Source organism: Struthio camelus, chromosome 7 (assembly GCF_040807025.1).
Source record: "Struthio camelus isolate bStrCam1 chromosome 7, bStrCam1.hap1, whole genome shotgun sequence".
Lineage (NCBI taxonomy): Eukaryota > Metazoa > Chordata > Aves > Struthioniformes > Struthionidae > Struthio > Struthio camelus.
In genome coordinates this window covers 15,572,498-15,591,714 of record NC_090948.1, presented here as the reverse complement: position 1 = coordinate 15,591,714, position 19,217 = coordinate 15,572,498, and the positions used below count along the sequence as shown (strand labels likewise).

At 58.4% G+C, this 19,217-nt stretch overlaps 2 protein-coding genes across 3 annotated transcripts in view; one reads left to right on the top strand and one right to left on the bottom strand.

Moving 5' to 3' along the window:
* Window positions 1-7,971, top strand: part of TRIM8 (tripartite motif containing 8) — a 38,879-nt gene extending 30,908 nt beyond the window's left edge. Inside the window, exons 3-7 of one of the 2 annotated variants that reach the window (XM_068949789.1) lie at window positions 2,944-3,039; window positions 4,012-4,245; window positions 5,192-5,223; window positions 5,764-5,879; window positions 6,420-7,971. In XM_068949789.1, coding sequence (XP_068805890.1) covers window positions 2,944-3,039; window positions 4,012-4,245; window positions 5,192-5,223; window positions 5,764-5,879; window positions 6,420-7,027 — 1,086 coding nt within the window. In that variant the 3' untranslated portion in view covers window positions 7,028-7,971. Of the gene's footprint in view, window positions 1-2,943; window positions 3,043-4,011; window positions 4,246-5,191; window positions 5,224-5,763; window positions 5,880-6,419 lie in introns of both variants that reach the window. The other variant, XM_068949788.1, reaches the window with a different exon arrangement.
* A 6,055-nt stretch (window positions 7,972-14,026) lies between these two features.
* Window positions 14,027-19,217, bottom strand: part of ARL3 (ARF like GTPase 3) — a 30,837-nt gene continuing 25,646 nt past the window's right edge. The window contains exon 6 of the mRNA XM_068949787.1: window positions 14,027-18,196. Within this exon, the coding sequence (XP_068805888.1) occupies window positions 18,149-18,196 (48 nt within the window). The 3' untranslated portion in view covers window positions 14,027-18,148. The remainder of the gene's footprint in view (window positions 18,197-19,217) is intronic.

The following is a 19,217-nucleotide window of genomic DNA, read 5'->3' as shown; positions in this document are numbered from 1 at the left end:
GCCACTGACATGTCCAGGCTGCCTTGGAGCTTCGTTCCTTGCCTGGACCAGAGGTGTGATAACGAACCGCCAGAGCAGGGTGGTGGGGTGGCTTTTGCTCACCTGCGCCCCAGCGTGGGGTGCAGGGGGGCACCTCAGCCCTCCCCGCAGAGGTGCCCAGGGGCTGAATCTCTGCTCAGCACCTGCTGGATTTTCTGCAGTTGGAAAGCTTCTCTTGAACGTTTAGCTTGGGTCTTCCTTGCTGCTATTTGTGACTTCTCACCGCTGCGGGTCCCTGGAAATCCCCGAGCTGCCTGGAGCTGGGCACGCCGACAGCCTGGTGGGATTTGCCCAGCATCTGGAGATTTGAGGGTGAAGAAGACCAAGGCAACGCGTAAACTCTGAGACGTCCGCGCGAGCCGCCGGGGGATGTTGCAAACCCCGCTTGCAGCCAGAGGTGGTTTGCAGCGGGCCACGCGTACACCCCCTGGCCGCCCCGCGCTGCAGGTTGCAGCCGCCGCCGCTGCCCGCCGCCGCTCCCCGCGCCCTGCTCCGCAGCCCCCGATGGGGGACCCCCCCCGCCCCGAAACAGCCACCGTTTGGCTCCCCGTCTAGATGGGCGCGAGCGCCGCAGCCCCTGTCCAGCGGTGGTGAGGCTGGAGGGGCCGGAGACCTTAAGAAAAACAAGAGGAGGGAGGAGGCTTCACATTCCTGCTCCTGGCTCGAGTCGGAGGTGACAGCCTTTCCCTGCAATGCAATTAATCCCGGCAACGCTTCTGCCGCCCTCCCCCTCCCGCCCGGTCCAGGAATTAATTACTTGATTATAAATCCCCGAGGGGCGGTTTGTAATGGCAATAATCCCCTCGCCATGCAGCCTCGCTGCCGCTTGCTTCCCATCTCGCCCCCGTCGGTCGAAGTCGTCGCCGGCGTGTTTCTGCCGGGGGTGTTGGTGTCCGAGCCGAAGCCCCTTCTCCTCCCGGCGTCGCGAGCGGGCACCGGCCCGGCGGCTTTTCCCTCGGAGCGGGGGGAAAATTAAGGGCAAATGTCGGCTGAGCCATCTGCCAGGGGGGTGTCGGGCTGCTGCTGGTGCGGCCGAGCCGGTGCCGGGTGCTGGGTGCCGGGTGCCGGGTGCCGGGTGCTGGGTGCTGGGTGCCGGCTGCCAGGGGCTCTGCACGTGCCGCCCGGCGGGAAAGCCGGGCATCGGTGCCAAGCCGGGGAGCAGACAACTCAGGCGGTTGTAGCCATTTTGGGGTTTTGGAGGCATTATGTTAGGTAGGGGGTGGCAGCGGGGGTTAAGGTGTCTGCTTTTTTTTTTTTTTTTTTTTTTAAAAAAGTCGAAGTTGGTTTCAAGGGGAGTTTTGGGAAGCCCGTCTCCTCCTGCTCACCGGGGCAGAGCTGTCTGCTGCCACATGAGCACAACTGAAAACACGTCCCCATCTGGGCCAGTGCAACCCAACCTCTTCTTTAACCTCTTCTACAAAGGAGCCGTGAAAATGTATGGCAGGGATGGGGCCGGGAGATGCCCTGCTCCAGCCACGTGCCCCTCCGGCACGAGCAGATCTGGACGGGCACCAGCAAAGCAAAGTTGTCCTGACGGTGGTGCCCTTCCTCCCCACTGCCCGCAGCCCTGCGCGGGCGCCAGGGCAGGGGCGAGGATGCTCCGTCGGTGTCTTTCCTCCCCAGTAAGCCCGTGTTTGTCAGAAATGAGCCTCGCCACTCTGGACGCTGAGCCGTGCTGTCGGGAATTTGTCTTCTCTCTGCCACCAACCTACCGCGTGACCTCGGGCGTTTCTCCCTGGCGCTCTCCCTGCTCCCTAGCTATTCCTGCCGGCCCCCTCCGAGGGCTCGGCCAGCTTCTGCTGCAAAACCTCGTGCCGTGCAAAGGGTCGGTCGTGTCAGCTCGGCGGCGACCAGCTCCTTCCCCTTGCAGCAGGTCACGGCCAGGGTCTGACCGCCGTCCCTTCGGCCCCGGGGTGCAGGGCTGCCTGTGTTCGCGGGGCCGCTCCAGCAGCCAGCAGTGGGGATGGGTTTAATCCTGCCCAGCTGCTGGCGAGGGCACCGTGCACAAGCAAGGTGGTTGAACTGCTTGCTGGGGATGATGTTTTGTCCCAGTAATTAGGCCGATTGCTGAGGCCCAGCCCCGAGGAGCGAGTCGGGGGCTGGCAGCGTGGCGGGAGGGCGAAAGCGGGCTGCACGCCTCCTCTCTCTGTCCCTCCCGATTACGCTGACGCTGGCTCTGGGGCTCGTCAGGGAAACAGGGAAGGGCAAAAGGATTTGGCGTGGCGTACGGGTCTGCGAGGGGGACGGCGGACGTCTTCCGGGAGCCTGCTGGGGATGGGTGATGGGCCTCCAAGCGGCCCTGCCGTAGCCCGAGATGAGCCGCTCCATCCCCTCCCGCTGGGTCCCCGAGCACGGCTGTGGCCAAGCTGCAGCGATGGGGCTGTGAAATGGGACCTGAGGGCACCAGCGCGGCCCTGCTCGGCCACGGGGATGGTGCCCCGTGCTGGGTGTCTCGGTGGGGAGATGTTGGCGCTGGCAGCCTCCGTCCTGGCTGGGGGTTGGAGGCCAACGTGAGCCGAGCAGGAGCTGGTGGTGGCCCTGGGTGCAGCGAGGAGTGCTGTGTGGGGTAGGTGAGCTGGAGTGTGCGCTCCGTCCGGGGGACCTAAACGCAAGGTCTGTGGCCCATAAAGAGGCCCAGCACACACAGCCCCTGAACAAAGCCATTGACATAGTGAGTTTTCCATCTCAACCAGTCGTGCTGGGACTAATCCCAGCCGTGCTCAGGCTTTCGGCTTAGCAGGGGCATCCTGGCGTGCTTGGAGACCCAGGCTGTTCCTCCCGAGGAGCATGGGCAGAGCTGGTGCCAGCAAGCACCGAAGCTTCCCCGCGTGCGTGGCTGTGCCTGCTGCTGTCACAGACAGCTCTCCCGGCTCTGATGGCTGCTCCCCTCTCTTGCCCCTGCAGAAGATGCTGATGAAGCAGCAGGACCGCCTGGAGGAGCGGGAGCAAGACATCGAAGAGCAGCTCTACAAGCTGGAATCGGACAAGCGGCTGGTCGAGGTAGCTGATGCTTTTATCCACGCTGTGGCTGACCCTGGGGACTGTCACCCTCTGGCACTGGGGGGTCTGGCTCCTGCGGGGGAGGTTAGCAATGACCCCAGAGCCACATGGACAAGGAGGAGGAGGGAGGATAGTGCAGAGGAGGGACTGCCAAGCCAGCCCTGCTGATACCTGGTGACTCCATTTCGGTCCCAGTGGTCCTCCTTTTGGGGGATGACGTGTGTTTGGGGCTGCCCCGCAGCCTCGTGGGTCTCGGGGTGAGTAGTGAGGTCAGCAACGAGGCCATATCTCTGCATATCACAGGGCCCACCCTTTGCTCAGCTGAGTGCAGCCTTCCCCGGGCTACCAGCTTCATCCCAAGTGGGAGGGAAGAGTCTGGAGGTGGGAGATCGCGAAACAGAGATGGGAGGGGGGAGCTGCTGAAATCCTCTCGGGGTGGAAGGTGGGACACAGATAAAATGAGATCTGCTCTTGGTCCTTAAAGCCCCTTGGCCTCTAGGAGTGGAGGGAAGGGCTGTGGAGCATGCTGTGTCCCCAGCTTGGGGTTTGGAGGGTTTGGTGATGGGGATGGGCAGAGTTTTCTTGCGGGAGCACGCTGGGACCCAGATTGCAGCTGGGACAGCCAGCCTGCACAGCACCCACCTTGGTGGTGCGGGGAGTTGCTTGGCTTTAGATCTGGGGAGGTGATCCCCTCCTAGCCCCCACGACATAGATCCAGGAGATGCACTGCATCAGCAAAGCCTCTGCACTAGCTCCGGCGAGTTTCCTGGCATGCAGGAGTCCTATGGGTCACCTGGCCAAGGGGTTTGCTCTGGGTGAGCGTCCCTGCAGGAGAGCAGAGGTGCGAGTGCAGCTCTCAGGCCACAGCTGCCCCACTGGGAAAAGGAACTCAGGTGTCCTGGGACATCGTGGAGAAGGCTGGCGGCGGGGGGGGGAGGCGCGGAGAAGCTGACCCTGCTCCTGTGCCCCCAGGAGAAGGTGAGCCAGCTGAAGGACGAGGTGCGTCTGCAGTACGAGAAGATGCACCAGATCTTGGACGAGGACTTGCGGAAAACCATGGAGATCCTGGACAAGGCCCAGGCCAAGTTCTGCAACGAGAATGCGGCCCAGGTCCTGCACCTCAACGAGCGCATGCAGGAGGCCAAGAAGCTCCTCAGCTCTGTTCAGGTCATGTTCGACAAAACTGAGGACATCAACTTCATGAAGGTGAGAAGAGCTGCCCCTGCCAGGGATAGGAAGAGGGGCTGGGGACATGGTGGGGTTGGCTGTGCAGGGGACAGGAGGTCAGGGAGGGATGGGGCACAGCAGGGAGCAGGATGGGGCACCGCCAGCTCTGGCAGCTGGTTGGTCTAACACGGATTAGCTGATTTCCCCAGAAGGCTCAGTGGTGGCAGGAAGGTGAGGAGGAGCTGGGGATGTTCAGCTCCGGCCTCCTCAAGCCCAGCAGGGATCAGTGCAAGGAGGGGTTGGACAAGGACACGCCACAGCTGCAGATGGGTCGGGGCAGCCTGTGCTGGGGGGAGAGGAATTTTTTGGGCTTAGACCCCGCCTGAGCCCTGCCGGACTCAAGGTAGTCCTAGCCACAAGGCCTGGAGCCGGCACTCAGACAGGGGTGACCCCTTTGCTCTCCAGGACGGGAGGGCAGCCGGATTTCCCAAAGCTGAAGGAGATGTCCCCTCTCTGACTGCAGGAGGGACTGGATGAGCTCTCCCATCTCCTGATCCCCTCCAGGCCTAATCCCATCCTCACATGCCCTAAAGCGCTCTGCTCTGGGCTGTAGAGATGACAGAGCCTTCCCTCTCCTGCCCCCGAGCTCCTGGGGCCTTAGCAAAGAGGCTTTCCCGGGGAACTGGGCACCTCGGTGGCCAGGCGGGGTGAGACCCTTTGGGATCACAGGGGGCTGTGATCCGGGGCATCTGCAGGAGGGCCAAGGCAGGGAGCGTGGGGGGCTTTGGGGCAGCTGGAGAGCTGCCAGGGGTGAGGACCCATCGTGGGCCGTGCCAGGCCGGGACGCGGCTGGCTCACCTCGATGCGGCCGGGGAGGGGGTGGTCGCTGGGCTGGCACGCGTCCCGGGGAGAAGACGGAGGAAGAGTGGGAGATGCTGGCGCAGGGATGGTCCTTACTGACCAGGGCTTCTCCTTCCCCTCCTAGAACACCAAGTCTGTGAAAATCTTAATGGACAGGTAAGCGTGACGGGCAGGCGTGTTCGGAGGGGAAGGGGGCTGCGGCGGGAGGCAGCGGCGTGCCGTACGGATGAGGAGCAGGGCCAGGGATGCTCCGTGCCTCGGTTTCCCTCTTTGTCCGGGAAGGCTAAGAAATCCTCTCCCAGTGGCTTTGAATCAAGCGCTCCCCTTGGCCTAGAGGAAACATTCAGCTTTGTTAGAAGCTAACCCCCGGGTGCCCGCAGGGAGCTGGGGCAGCGATGCGGGAGCTCGCCGGGGTGCCGGCTGCGGGGCCGGGGCTGCCGGAGGTGCGCGGCTGGCGCGGGGCGTTCGGCGCCGCATCCCGCCCTGAGCTGCGGGAAAGGCACCGGGCAGCGGCAGAGCGCCGGCTCCCCCGCCGCTGTCGGCACGGCCTCCGTGCGGAGGGGGATCGGCAGGCGTTCGGGCCCTGGGGGGGTGCAGAGGAAGGAGCCGAAGTGGGAGCGACTGGGGGCAGCGCGACCCTCACCCGCGTGTGTGTTGTCCCTCACCCTTCTCCTCTCTGCCCTCGGTCCCCAACAGGACCCAGAACTGTACGGGTGGCAGCCTGCCCCCACCCAAAATTGGCCACCTCAACTCCAAGCTCTTCCTGAACGAGATCGCCAAGAAGGAGAAGCAGCTCAGGAAGTTGCTGGAAGGTGGGTGAAGCCTGCAGGCGCGTGTCGGTCCGCCCCGCGCTGTACCTCTCCGAGCACGTCCTCGCCCCCGCGGTGCTGGTGGAAAACTGCGGCACTGCTGGGGAAGTCGGGGAGGTGTCCCGGATTTCCGGTTAGGGCTTGGGGCTTGCGAAGGGGCCGTGCTTTGGGGTGGTACCGCGGAGGGGCTGGCCGTCAGCAGGGAAAGTCCATGGGAAGACGGGGGCTCAGCCCACGGGAAGGGACGGCTGGGTACCGATGCGGTCCCTTGCCTACAGCCCATGCCTGGGACCGCCTGGGAGCGGACCAAGTCCTGCAGAAGCTTTCCAGCCCTCTCTCAGGGATTTTGGGTTTTGCTAGCCAGGCTGTCCCGCTGCGATGCTCTGCGGCGGATCACGGTCACAGGCACGCTGGGAGCGAGCTGTGCGCAGGCTCGGCCCGTGCACGTGTCGGGAGCGGGGCTGGGACGGGCGGCGCAGTGCTCTTGGGGAAGGGCCATCGGGGGACATCTGACGTGGACGCGCTTCTGTTGCCCTTGTGCAGGTCCTCTGAGCACCCCGGTCCCGTTCCTCCAGAGCATCCCCATGTACCCCTGCACTGTCAGCAACTCCGGCGCGGAGAAGCGCAAGCACTCCACCGCCTTCCCCGAGGGCAGCTTTCTAGAGCCATCGTCCGGGACTGTGGCGAGCCAGTACATGAGCCAGGGCGCTTCTGCTGGCGAGGGGCAGTCCGCACAAGCCATGGTGCCTTGTAGCTCCACGCAGCACATTGTTGGACTTCCCAGCGGCCCGCAGCCGGTGCACTCGGGCTCCGTCTTCAACCCATCTCACTATCCCAACACCACGTCATCTCAGCAGTCCGTGCTCTCCCAGTACGGTGGGCGCAAAATCCTCGTCTGCTCAGTGGACAACTGTTACTGTTCCTCGGTGTCCAACCACAGCGGGCACCAGCCCTACCCCAGGTCGGGGCACTTCCCCTGGACAGTCTCCTCGCAGGAGTATTCGCACCCGCTCCCGCCTGCGCCCACCGTCCCCCAGTCGCTCCCGGGACTTGCCGTGAGGGAATGGATTGACGCGTCGCAGCAGCACGGACGGCAGGATTTCTATAGGGTCTACGGCCAACCTTCTGCTAAACACTACGTCACCAGTTAACCATCAAACCCTCTGGAGAGTCCTGGTTCATGACACGTTCGGAGATAAAAGTCTGGTTTGTTTTGGCTTTTTTTTCTTTTAAATCAAATCCCATTTCCTTCCCACCTCACGCCCCTCCCGGATTTTGGGGAGGGTTGTTCTCTCATCTCTCTCTCTCTCTCTCTCTTTTTTTTTTTCCTTTTGAAATGAAATAATAATGTTTTGTCCTTTTAATTCTTTTTTAATTTAATTTTGGAAAGTCCTTCCTGCCCCTCGCTGGGAAAAGACGAGGGAGAAATTACCGAGAAGAAACCGACAGGGATTTCAGTGGGGCGTCTGGTTCTGTGTGTCACACTTTTACTTGCTACTCCCTGGCTTTGGAAAACTTCAGAAGGGACAATGGCTCCTTCTCCGTTTCAGTTTCTCTGAGTTCATTTTCTTTGGTTTGGTTCAGTTTTTCCCTTTTTCCCTCCCACCCCCGCTCTTTCCCTTTTTAAAAAGAAAACAAAAAAAAAATCTATCATTGATTCAGTATGAAATGATACTTGTAGATTTTGGGTTTGTTACTTTTTTTTTTTTAAGGCTGATTTTTTTTTTTGTGTTAAAAGGCCACTTCTCATGCATATTGGCATTTTTTTTCCTCCTTTCAGAGATTTGTAAATACACAATGGCAGGAAATTTAATGCACAAAAAAAAAAAAGGGAAAAGAAACTTTAAAAAAAAAAACGAATAAATAAGAAAAAAAAAATCTGTTCTAGTTTTCAGGAGGGGAAGCGTTGCCGAAATGCACACCCCCCCCTTCTGCGTATCGCTGATGCAACTTCCTGTAACAAGCACTTTGTATAAAAAAAAAAGTGGACTTCCTGCTATAAGGCACAGGTATTTATTCTGTAACCAATTTTAGAACACACACACACAAAAGAGAAAAAAAAAATATTCAAATAAATGTGATCACTTAGTGCAAACGCTTCGCTCTGCTGCAGCTCTCCCCCCGGGAACGGGCAGCGCCGGCGGCGGGAGGCTGGGGGCTCCTCCGGCCGGAGCCCGCTCGCCGGCGGCGAGGGGCCGCGGCGGGGGCCGCCCGGCCGAGGGCTCCCGGGCACCTGGGGGACGCGCCGCGCGGCCCTTCCCCGGAGCCGCAGCGGGACCCCGGCCGCTTCACCCCCCCCCCCCCCAAAACCCTCCTGGCCCGGGAGGAGGCGCGCGGGGCCCCGTCCCCGGCGACACCGAGCTCCTTCCTGGCCAAGCGTTTCCATCGCGCCCGGCCGAGGCCCCGGCGGAGGCGTGGGAGGGCGGCGGGGGCCGCCAGGAACATCTGCGGTTTCTACCAGCCGCCGGAGCTTCCCGGCGGCCGCCCGGGCGCCCCGGCCCGGCCCGGGGCTGCTCGGCGGCTCCCGCTGCGGGAAGAAGGCCGCGGGGGGCTGGCGGGGGGCTGGCGTGGCCGGCGGCCCCGGCCCGGCCCCGGGCTGCAGCCAAGGATGTGAGTCAGGCGTGGGGCCGGCCGGCCGCATCCTGCCCCGGCTCCAGAACAATCCCCATTGTGGCGGCCGGGGCCGGGGCCGGCGGCTTTCCTGCCTCGGCGGGCCCCCGGCCCCCGGCCGCTCCCGCCGGCCCCGGCCGGTCGGCAGAGGTGGGCTTGATCTCGCCCGCCCCGCGTTTCGCTGGGTTTCCGGAGCAAAATGGCCGTGGTCTCGGCGGGGCGCTGGGGCCGGGGGGCCGCGACGTGCCGGGGGGCGGGCGGCACGCGGTCCGCGGCGGACGCTCCCGCCGGCCGGGCCCTGGCCAGCAGCGCTCTAGGGGCCGTAGGGGGTGTTTCCGGCGCTCTCTCGGGCTGCGGGTTCCCGCGGGGTTTTCCCGGCGGCTAAAGCGCCCTGGGTTTCGTTGCGGTTCGGCCGCCCTGCGCGCCGCTTCCCCTTCTCCCCCTCCCCGGCTTTGCTGAGCGGGAAAACGGGAAGGAGAAAAGGACACGGAAAGAACAGTTCGGCAGGAGAAGAGGGTCGAGGGGCGGAGGGAGCCCGGCGCCCGCTCCCGGGTCCCGTCCCGAGGGAGGCGGCAGCGGACCCCTCGCAGTGGGGGCAGTTTCCAAGGGCCCCCAGGGGAGGCCGGGGGGAGCCCGGCTGCGCTCGGGCACCTCGGCGTATTTGGGGGTCGGCTCCTCCGCGCCGCGGGGGCCGGGCGCTCCCCGCGGGTTCGGGTGCACGGGCCGGCGCCTCGCGCCCACGCGCCGGCTCCGCAGGGGGAAACTGAGGCCGGGGTGGTGGTGGGGGGGGCGCGTTGCACTGGGGCGGGATGTCCCCCATCGGCCGCCCCCAGCCCCCGGCTTTGGGCTCACAGCTGTCCTTCCTCCTCCTCCTCCTCCTCCACAGCTGCCTCCTCCCGTCCAGCCGGCAGCTGCCAACCCCAGTGTCGGGCATTAAAGCACCTGTCACCCATAGCCGGGGGGGGAGACATGGGACGGGACGTCCCCCCCCGACGCCTTACGCTGGAGCGGGCGAGCGTCCGGGAAAGCAGCCCGGCCCCGGGGTTTCGCGGGCTGCCGGGGCGCTGTGGGGATTTTCCTGCTGGACGGCTGCGGCCGACGGGGGCCGGGGCCGGGCCGGGCCGGGGGGGGGGATCGGCCCATCGATAAACAGCTCGAGTCGTGCATGGAAAAAGACGGATTAGGAGCCGGGTGAAAACATGTCACGCCGGCGGAAAGACAAACGAGCAGCTGGGCCGGCCCAAATTGGTGCCTGATGAAGGACGTGGGGCCTGGTGGAAAAGGGATCGCGGGGCCGGGCGGGGGCTGATGGGGAACAGCTGGAGCTGGACACGCACATCTGGAGGAGCGGGGCGAGGCGCCGGCGCCGGTACCCATCGCGCCTCCGCAGCGGCTCCCGGGCGGCAGACGGGACCGCGGCACCGTGGCGGGGAGAGGGCTGAGCTGCGGCAGGGTGTCCCCGGCCGTTTCGGGGTGTCCCCGGCCGTTTCGGGGTGTCCCCGCGCTTCGGGCTCCATTGTGCCGAGGGGTCCCGGTGGAGGAGGTCCTCCCCCGTTTGCACACATCAGCCACCGGCGTCCGGAGGCAGAAGGCGACCTGGGGTTTCGGTTTGCAACCCAGTCCTATTTTTAACCTTGGGAAAGGCTTTCAGCCTGAACCGCCGGTCCCTGCTCCGGTACCTGTCACCGCTCTCAGTTTTACGGGCTTTCAGGCTGGTTCCTCTCTCCCCGCCCCAGAGCGATGTTTTCCCGCATGCTCCGATGGCTGGAATTGGGTTATTGCTTGCAGAGCTCCGCTTTCATCAGCCAATAAAAAGGAAATCTCTCGCCCTTGCGGGAAGACAGCCGCCACGAGGTCGCACGGCAGCTCGCGAGAGCCTTTTCAGGCTGCGCTTCCCAAGGGGCTCCCGGCCCCGAGAGGCCGAGGAGCCCCCAGGGCCGGCCGGGAGCCGGGGCGAGCGCCCAGGGGGGGAAAAACCTCCCCGGCGCGCCGGGAATGAAGCCCCATGCTTAAACATGAGGAGTATATTTAGATGCCATCAATTTAAGTTTGCGCATCAACCTTATAAATATGAAAGCCCATCTCGGAGAGATGTCGAAGATACCTCATCAGCCCTTGGAAAATATGCGGGAATATTAATTGGCGAGATGTGGGTTTTATCTCATAATGAATAAATGAAGATCCTCGCTGCATAAGATGAATCACTGTCGGCTTTTTATTTCTTGGGGAAAGCGCGTTGCTCAGCTAGGGCACCCTGTCAGCCAGGCCCCGCCGCCGGGCTGGGGGCGCGCGGGAACGCAGCTGTGCCCGGGGCCGGCACAGCTGGCAGCGCCCGCGGCCGCCGGGCTGGGACCAACCGGGGGGCGAGGGGCAGCGGGAGCCCAGCGCCCGGGGCCGCCGGCGGCTCGGGGGGGGGGGGGGGGGAACATGCCGGGGGCGGCAGCTGCCCCGGCCGCTGCCCCCTCCTTGCCCTGCCCTCTGCCCGCCGGGCAGCTCTGCTCCCTCCATCCGGGCCGGGGGGGGGGGGGGGGGATGAACTTCCCCGTTGCCGTAGAAACCGGGATGAAGGACACACTTCACACGGGGGGGGGGGGGGGGAGGCCAAACAAAAAATGGCTTTGTGCGCTCCCGGCCGGGCTCCTCTCCGCGCCGGGATGCGGCAGCTCGGGGGGGCCCTTTCTCTGGGGCACCCCGAGGAGACGCGGTGGGGGTTGGGGGGGGGGGTCCCGCCCGGCCCCCCCCCCGCGCCCAGCGGAGGCCCCGGGTCCCGGATCTGTCCCCGGCCGCCCCCGAGGCCCCCGCGGCGGCGGCGTGCGGGTGCGGGGAGCTGCCGGCTGCCGGAGCTGCCATTGTTTGCCTTCAATCAAGATGTTTCAGGCAGAATCAAAAGCACCAACTGGGGAAATCATCATCACAAAAAATCTTGCGCCTGCAAAATAGGTCAAGTAAGACTCCAAAGAGAGAGAGCGTCTGATCTGCATCGCAAGGAAGAATAGCAACAGCTGTGATCTCCAGTATATATGGGGGGGGGGGATAAATATATATATCCATGCATATGTATAACCGCTTACAGCTGTTGGGCCGTATGTTCATTAGGGCCAACTGTTTCGGAGGCAGAGGGATCAGCGCGAATCGGGAAAGGGAGTTTATCATCACATTCAGAGGCAAAAGTGTCAGGAGCAACTGCGGCCCCCTCCCGCCCCCCGGCCCCCGGCCCGCACCAGCTGTGCCGCGCTCAACGCGCCTGATTCAGCAGCTCTGATTCAGGGCTGGCGAGGCCGCGCGCCCCGGCCCCGGCTCGGCCAGCGGCTGCCAGGCGTCCGCCGCGCGCCGCCGGGCCCCCGCGCGCTGCCCGGGGGGCTGCTGCACCTCCGTTTCCCGCAGCCCCGCGCGGCATCCTGGCCCCTTCACACCTCCCCAGCTTCGCAGGTGCCGGCTATAAAAACGACCTCAAAATAGATATAAATCCCGGTGGCTGCCGCGGGGATGAAGGAGCCGGGGGCAGGACAGCTGGCCCGGGCCACGGCGGCGGCGGCCGCAAAGGCGCCCGGCAGCTTCGCCCCGGCGGCGAGAACCGCGTGGAAGCCGCCCCGAGCGGGCGGGCGCCTTCGGGCGAGCGGCGGCAGCGCAAAAGGACGGTGGTAAAGCCAAGCGGCAAGGACGACGTCTATTTAAAAAACACCTCTCGTGCGGCTGATTTATTTGCAGGGCGTTGGTGCCGGCTCCTAACGGAGAGCCGACTCGGGGCCCGACCTACCCGGCAGCTCCCCTCCCTTCGGGCATTAGCGCCGGGGGCTGCGTTGGCCGCCGGCCGGCCGGCTGCGCAGCCAGGGCGCTTTGCAAACGCTCGGGCTCCCTCCAGCCGTTCCTCTTCAGGCTGGGTTGTTTTTTTTTTTTCCCGCCCCCCTCCATTAACAAGGACACAGATATTCATCTCGGTCAGCCGGCTAAATAGGAAAGGTGTAGGGAGCCGCGCGCGCCCGCGCTCGTGCCGTTCGCGGCCAGCCCTTGCAGGCGGCCGCCAGCGCCAGCCCAGCCTGGCGGCAGATTTACAGGAGTTTCGCTTCCCATCAGCGCTGGAAAGGGAAATAAGTGAACAGATTGCAATAAAAAATACAACACCCCCAAAATTCAGCCAACTGAGCCCGAAGCTGCAATTGAGCCAGGAGCCAATCGCAAACCTCCGATGTGAGCTTGCCTCCACTTAAGCAAAATAATAAAATAAAAGAAAATAAAAAAGCTCTTAATTGCAGCGCCTCGCCTGGTGCCTGGGTGAGGGAAGCGGCTGGAAACGGGGGCGGGCGGCTGCTGCAGGCCCCCGGCCGGCCGCAGCGCTCCGCCGCGGGCTGCCCGGAGAGGAGCTGGAGGATATCCAGCGCGAGATAAGAGGAAGACTGAAATTTCCAGCTCTACAGTCCCGGAAGATTTCTGTGCTGTGTTAAAGGCAGTAGTCTAGGGTGTGTGAGGCCGTAAACAACAAGGAAATATACTGGTCAAAGAGGAAGAAAAAAAATCCTCACTGTTTATTTCTCCTTCAGGCTGTGGATTATTATTATTCCTTTTTTTTGTTTGTTTTTTTTTTTTTTGCATCCGAACCACTCAGTTCCTTGTCCTTTCGGGAGCGCTAAATTCATCATGTGAATGTAAAGCCGGGCTCGTGCGGGGAAGGGAGCCGTGGTTCGCCCTAGCAGACACATGCAAGGTCACACGCAGCCTTGCCATAAATTACAGCGTGTCCCACTGTAAACAGCAACAGGAGAGGGGAAACGCGGAGACTTCAGGGGCAGGGGACCGCAGGGGCCGATTCATAACGTCGTGACAAGTCAAACAACTCTCAGGGTGTACACTTGCCAGAGAAATATTTTTCACATCCAATCCATTAGGCAAACAAGATGAAAAAGTATTTCCTACTTTGCTGAAAAAAATATCAGGAATCGGTACAAAGCATGCCTTACAAAAAGAGAAAAGAAATTAAGTGTGACCATCTATAACGGTTTTTCCGATGGCTCTGACAGCCTTCCAGGCATCCTGGCTGTGCAGGGAAGGAGCTGCGCTTTTCAAGGGCTCTAACAGCTTCTCCCTTTTTGGCCTGTCCTGGTGTTGCAGGAACAGTAATGAGTCAAATTAGTTGGAAAGAAACAAAACCAGAATTTGCTCCTCCTCCGATACTCCCTCAAACTCAGTTTCACTGAACCAAAACCAATTATTCCCTGCTTTTCTTTTTCCCCTTTAACTTTCCTGCCAGGTCAGTGGGGAACGTGTTTCATGAGACAGATGCACTTTTTTTTAAACATACAAAATAATTTCTGAAACAATAAAGGGGCCTCCCAAAGTTTGCCTTTCTTGCCTTCTTGCTTTTTAGGTCATTTTGGACTAGTTCTACTACCATCAATTGTCTCCTTTTTCTGACGATGACAGAAAGAAAAAGTGGGAGAGTCATTTCACAGACCGACCAACAGCTCCTTGAAAAGACACAGTCTTCAACTGACTCTTGGAAAAATAAGCCTGTTAAAGCCAAGGATCACCCCAAAACACAGATCTGGCTTTCTACTAAATTTTAATTTATTTATTTTGTGACAAAGACATCTAAATTATACATTGAGTAACAACATGACCAGATATTGCAAATACCCCTTTTTGGTGAAATTCAAAAAGGGAACATAAAAGAAAGAGCTTGTGTGGACCCAGCTGGACCAGGGAATGCAGCCGAAGGAGACAGCAGCGATCTTTTGCCTTTGCAGAAGAAAGAGCCCATTTGTGTGCAGTTCGGAGAGTGCCTTGTAGGGTAGGGTACGCGTCTGCGTGGGCTGGTCTCATCCCAGTAGAGTTAAGAAAACAAGTCTAGTGATCGGTTGCATTTTCAAAGGAGAAAAAACTCATTAACGTGCAAGAAGCAGCGCTGGGAACGCAGGGAAAAGGCGACAGCATTGCACGAGGCTTTGGTCAGCGTTCTCCAAGGGCAAGGGAAGAAATCTCTCAATCAAGCCCGCACGAGGGGTGAAAAATCCTGCGGCAGACAGCCGAGGACACGAGTCCCCACTCCAGACGCCCGCTGCTGGAAGAGGGACTTGAACCCACGTTTCCTGATGTGCCCTTGGAGAATTTCACTTCTCCATCATCTTTCCCCTCCAGAGAACACAAATGGGCAGGAGAGGCGGCTTTAATCTATCACAAAGGTAAAACCAGATTTAATGACGTGAAAGTGAAGCACGACAACCTCCCCTTGGGAAGGGAATTAACCCCTGCGACAAACTTCTCAAGGCCTGGGGTGGATTTGTCTGTCACTGAGAGCCTTTAAATCAAGGCTGGGTGTCTTCCTACCAGAGGTGCTCTAATTCAACCGCAAGTCCCCGAGCTTGCTGCAAGACTTGCTGGGGGGAATTTAATGGGCTGTGTTATGCGGGAGGTCAGAAGAGAGGAACGTAATGGTCCCTTCTGGCTTTAAAAATCTATGAATCGATGCAACGCGTGGCAGAGCTCCACCCATACCAATGAGATGGTTTGCTTCCCTCCAATCTTACTTAAAAGAGGGCAAAGCAGACAGAGTTAGAAGGACAAAGCCTTGCTCACACAGCATAAACCAAACAGGATCTGAAGGGCTGAGAGGGGTACGGATTTCTCTCAGTGACAGCAGATGTTCTGGCTTGCTGCAACCAGTTTTACAGGTGCTATTCAGCCAGGCGCTGCACAGGGTAGAGCAGGCTGTACCTACGTTCACATAAGGAGTGGCAGGCGAACAGAGCCTCAAAACCATTTACGTTTTCACCAGGTCAATGCACAGAGATATGTTTACAATACAGAGAGCATTTACAGCCATCACTGAAGGATGATTTACTTAAATCGTGGTCATTCCCACCCTCCACCTTCAGCCTCCCAGCATGGCTCTCTGCGCCACGTCCTCTCTCACACTGCCGGGCTCAGGTGGACCACATTCATCGGCTGGATTTTAGGCGAAGCTCTGGGTGGTACGGACACGAGCAACCAATATGCGTAGCTACACATGAGCATACGAAATGAGCCAGCCAACACTTCTGGATCCTGAGTTCAGTAAGGCAACTTTTCTTTCCAAACTGGAGCTACAGGAAATTTATTCTACGTCTTTTTACACACATTTCCAAGTTTCAGTAACGTGAGCCTGGAAAAAAAAACCCCAATTACTCTCCCAGATGCTTCTTGGATGTAAAAAGTTAACTGTGACGCAGGCTGGCTATCACAGGGTAAGTTTGCCACTCGTTAGAGAAGTAGACAGAGAGCAGAGAAGTGCCCAACTCAAACCCCTTGCAAGCGGTAAGGATCAACTCCAGAGCCCCCCAGGGGATTTTGCTCTGCTGTAACTGGGGCAGAGGAGAGGTACTAAAGCATCTCACTCTGCACCTAACATGCAGCGAGGGTAAATCTGAGGTCTGGGACTCCCTGTCACAAAATTCGGCATTTAGCCACCTAGCTAGCACAAAGCGTACCTTTGAGACAGGGCTGCAATTCTTTACAGCGCTTGCATCAGGCGGATGCATTACTAACAAGGAAAGGGGACCTTTCATACACATGCTGGGATGCCTTTCTCCTCCTCCGGCTCACTAGCCGCCGGAACACACGCTGTTCAGATTCCTGGGGTTCCTGATAAGCTAATGTAGCTGGAGAGTTACTGAACGAGCTACGTGTAAATGAATCTCTCTCCGCATCTTATGACTCCTTACTCATTCCATGCAAAGCTGGAACCGTGTCACTTTGTGTCATTAGCTATTGCTTAACAGATCACTTGAGCCTGCTTTTTTTTTTTTTTTCTTCCCCTCCTAGTTTTCCGGTTTTTAAAGGGAGGCTATATTACTCCAGTATGCACATCCTGCTTCAGCACTGGAGACAGATGCACTCAGAGGGTGCTGACTCACGGACACAGGCAGATTAAAGTTGCATTGCTAAAGCAGTTGCTGTCCCAGCTGTCCCTCTGCCCCTAGCCACAGCAACGACAGCTGAACTACATGCAGAACAACCCCCGCAACACTACGGTACAACCTGATGTACGGGGGAACCTGGAATCAGCCCCAGATGATTTTAATCTGCTGGGCTGTAGCACATAGGCGGCCAGGAGCTGCTTCACGAACGGTGCAGATGTTTCTGCCGTGAGGTGGAGAGGGCCAGGGGAAGGGAGGAGCAAAGAGCTGGGAGCTCCAGGGGTGTCAGCCGTCTGCCTGGGTCCATGAGTCAACTCGCTGACGCGTGGTAAAGCCACATGCTTTAGTACACGCAGCTTTCCCCATCCTGCCCGCCGGTCCGTCTCCAAGAGGTGGAAGGGGCTAATGCAGTCCCTAGTCATTCTTTGGCCTTTCGCAGGCAGGCAGCAAACAAAGCTGGCAAGCAGGGCAGCGGGATTATTTTGCCATCTGTGCATTAGAAACTGGCCCAGGAAGTCACCAAGCTCGCTTTGCACAGGACATGGCTGCTTTGGCGTGCTAATGACTCCTGCTCACTGTCAGCTGGGGCTAGGTTCGAATCAGGGATGAGGAGGTGGAAAAAACATTCTTTCCTATTTCATCGGCTGCATCCTTTTAGAGGAAAGACAGCTCAGGGAAGAATGAATGAATCCTCATTTTAAAGAGCGCTTCCTATCTGCTGTTCAGCTTCCTAACCCTCTGCCGGGCAACGTGCAAGTGGTACCGGGTTAGGGCGATCCCAGGCCCTGCGCAGTCAGCCCGCACCAGGGCAATCTCCCGAGCACCCCTGAAGGGCTAAGCAACGCCCGGATAGCAAGCGGGGTAGGAGAGTTTATTTTGCACATTTCGCAAAGGAAACCTGGGACCGGGTATCTCATTCTAGAAAGTAATCATGGACTTAATTGCATTTTGCTGCAGAGTTGCCTTAACATCAAGGGAAACTCAACAGGGATTGTTCAACATCAAGACTAATCTCACATATGGAACTTACTGAACAGAGGAACCACGATTTTGCTGGCTCAAGGTGAAATGCTGGGCTAAATTCTCCTTCAGCTGCGAGAAAAGCCCTAGGCACGCTCATCCTGCATTACTCCAGTTGTAAAGAGCTTCAATTATACACACATAACCCTTCTCTTCCTTCTACAGCAGTGTCGCAATGCAACAGTGTCTCGTTATGATCAAACTCCTCTTTTATGGCTATAGGAATATGTGGAAGTCTTCTACTCTCATTACACAAATGACTTCTTAGCAGCGTTTTTAAGAAACTACTCACAATTGATAGCAAAACCGCATTTTATCTGTCACTGAGGGAAATCTGTGACTGACACCTGAGTGTCCTCAGCAACCGCAAACACACATGTATAGGGCAGGTCCTATGAACATCTAAGCAATTACTGCAACTCACCACTCCCTCTGCTCCACACTGAATCACAGTCTTGCTTCTGCTTACAAACTTGCTTGCTAATCAGACATTTAATACTATTTATGTATAGGGAAGAAATATATAATTCCTTTATTGGGATAAAAAATGATACTAAAGAGCAGGTCAAGTTCCAAATCCAGCAGCAGGTTTTAGCTGATGTTGTTCCCTTTCTTTTTCTTTTTTTTTTTTCCTTTTAACAGCTGTAGCTGTGCACAGATGGAAAAACATTTGGTCAGAAAGCAGCAAATTAGTGTTTTCAGGCTAGAATTCTGCTCCCACCGCTCCTCCATTTCCATGCAGCTCAGAATGCTTTATTTCTTCTTTGCATTGACATTTTTGCACACCCAATTCATGCCGTCCTTTAGACAGAAAAAGGTAATGTTAGTCCAGCAAAGGGAAAAGGAATCCCCCAACCGCACACAACTGCCGTTCTGCAAGCACAGTACGTTGCCTCCCCGTCTGCCCCACGCCTGCCCTCTGGGCCCCAAAAAACACTTTGTGTGAAAAACAAGCGCTTTGTCGCTTGGTGGATGCTGTCACAGAGGGTTATTAACTCTGTCTTCTGACCATAAAAAGTATCATTGTCCCATCATGTCACAGTGTCTAGGTCCTTTGAGGAAGGATCGTTTTGCAGTTCAGGTATGTCAGCAGCAGATCAAGGCTCAGTTCTAGGTTCAGCTACAGATGATCTGTGTAATCTCGGGCAAGTCATCTCATCTTTGAGACTGTGGATTTAGGGGACCGTTGGTTATAGAACCAGCTCTATATGGGGATATGGCTCTAATTCTCTGCTCTACTGCAAGTTCCTGTGTGACCCTGGTCAAATCACTTCAGCTCAAATCCACAAAAACCACTGAAATAACTGAATCTGGACTTGTGTTCCCTGTGCCTTGGGCAATCCCAGAAAACGGGCCTTGTAACACACCTGTTTCACAAGGGGTCAGTGAGGATAGACGTCGCCAAGTTTTAAGAGGCTGAGATACTCTTTAGGGTATTTTTGTAAAAACATGCGGGCTACATCCCTGACCTCTGCAAGCAGTATGGTAACACTCCTGCTGTGGATATCTTGAGTCTTGAGTTTATTGCTGGGAACCCAGAATGGGACATGCTACCGAAGGGCAAAGCAGCACTTTATCTGCTCCTGTCACTCATCTGCTGTGAGACACCCAGAACGGAGTGCAAGATACACAGTGCTCCCATATTTGTATCCTGTCAAATCCACTACCCCTTCCCTAAATACAACATACCTGTGCTGACAGGGATGCTCAGGGCAGAAGGAAGGCAGGTAGGCTTTTGCAAATGACAAACACACTTTTGTGCTTGTAAATTGGGCAAAAGTCACCTTGGAGCTCTGGAAGGGCGATCCCACTGCATTATGTT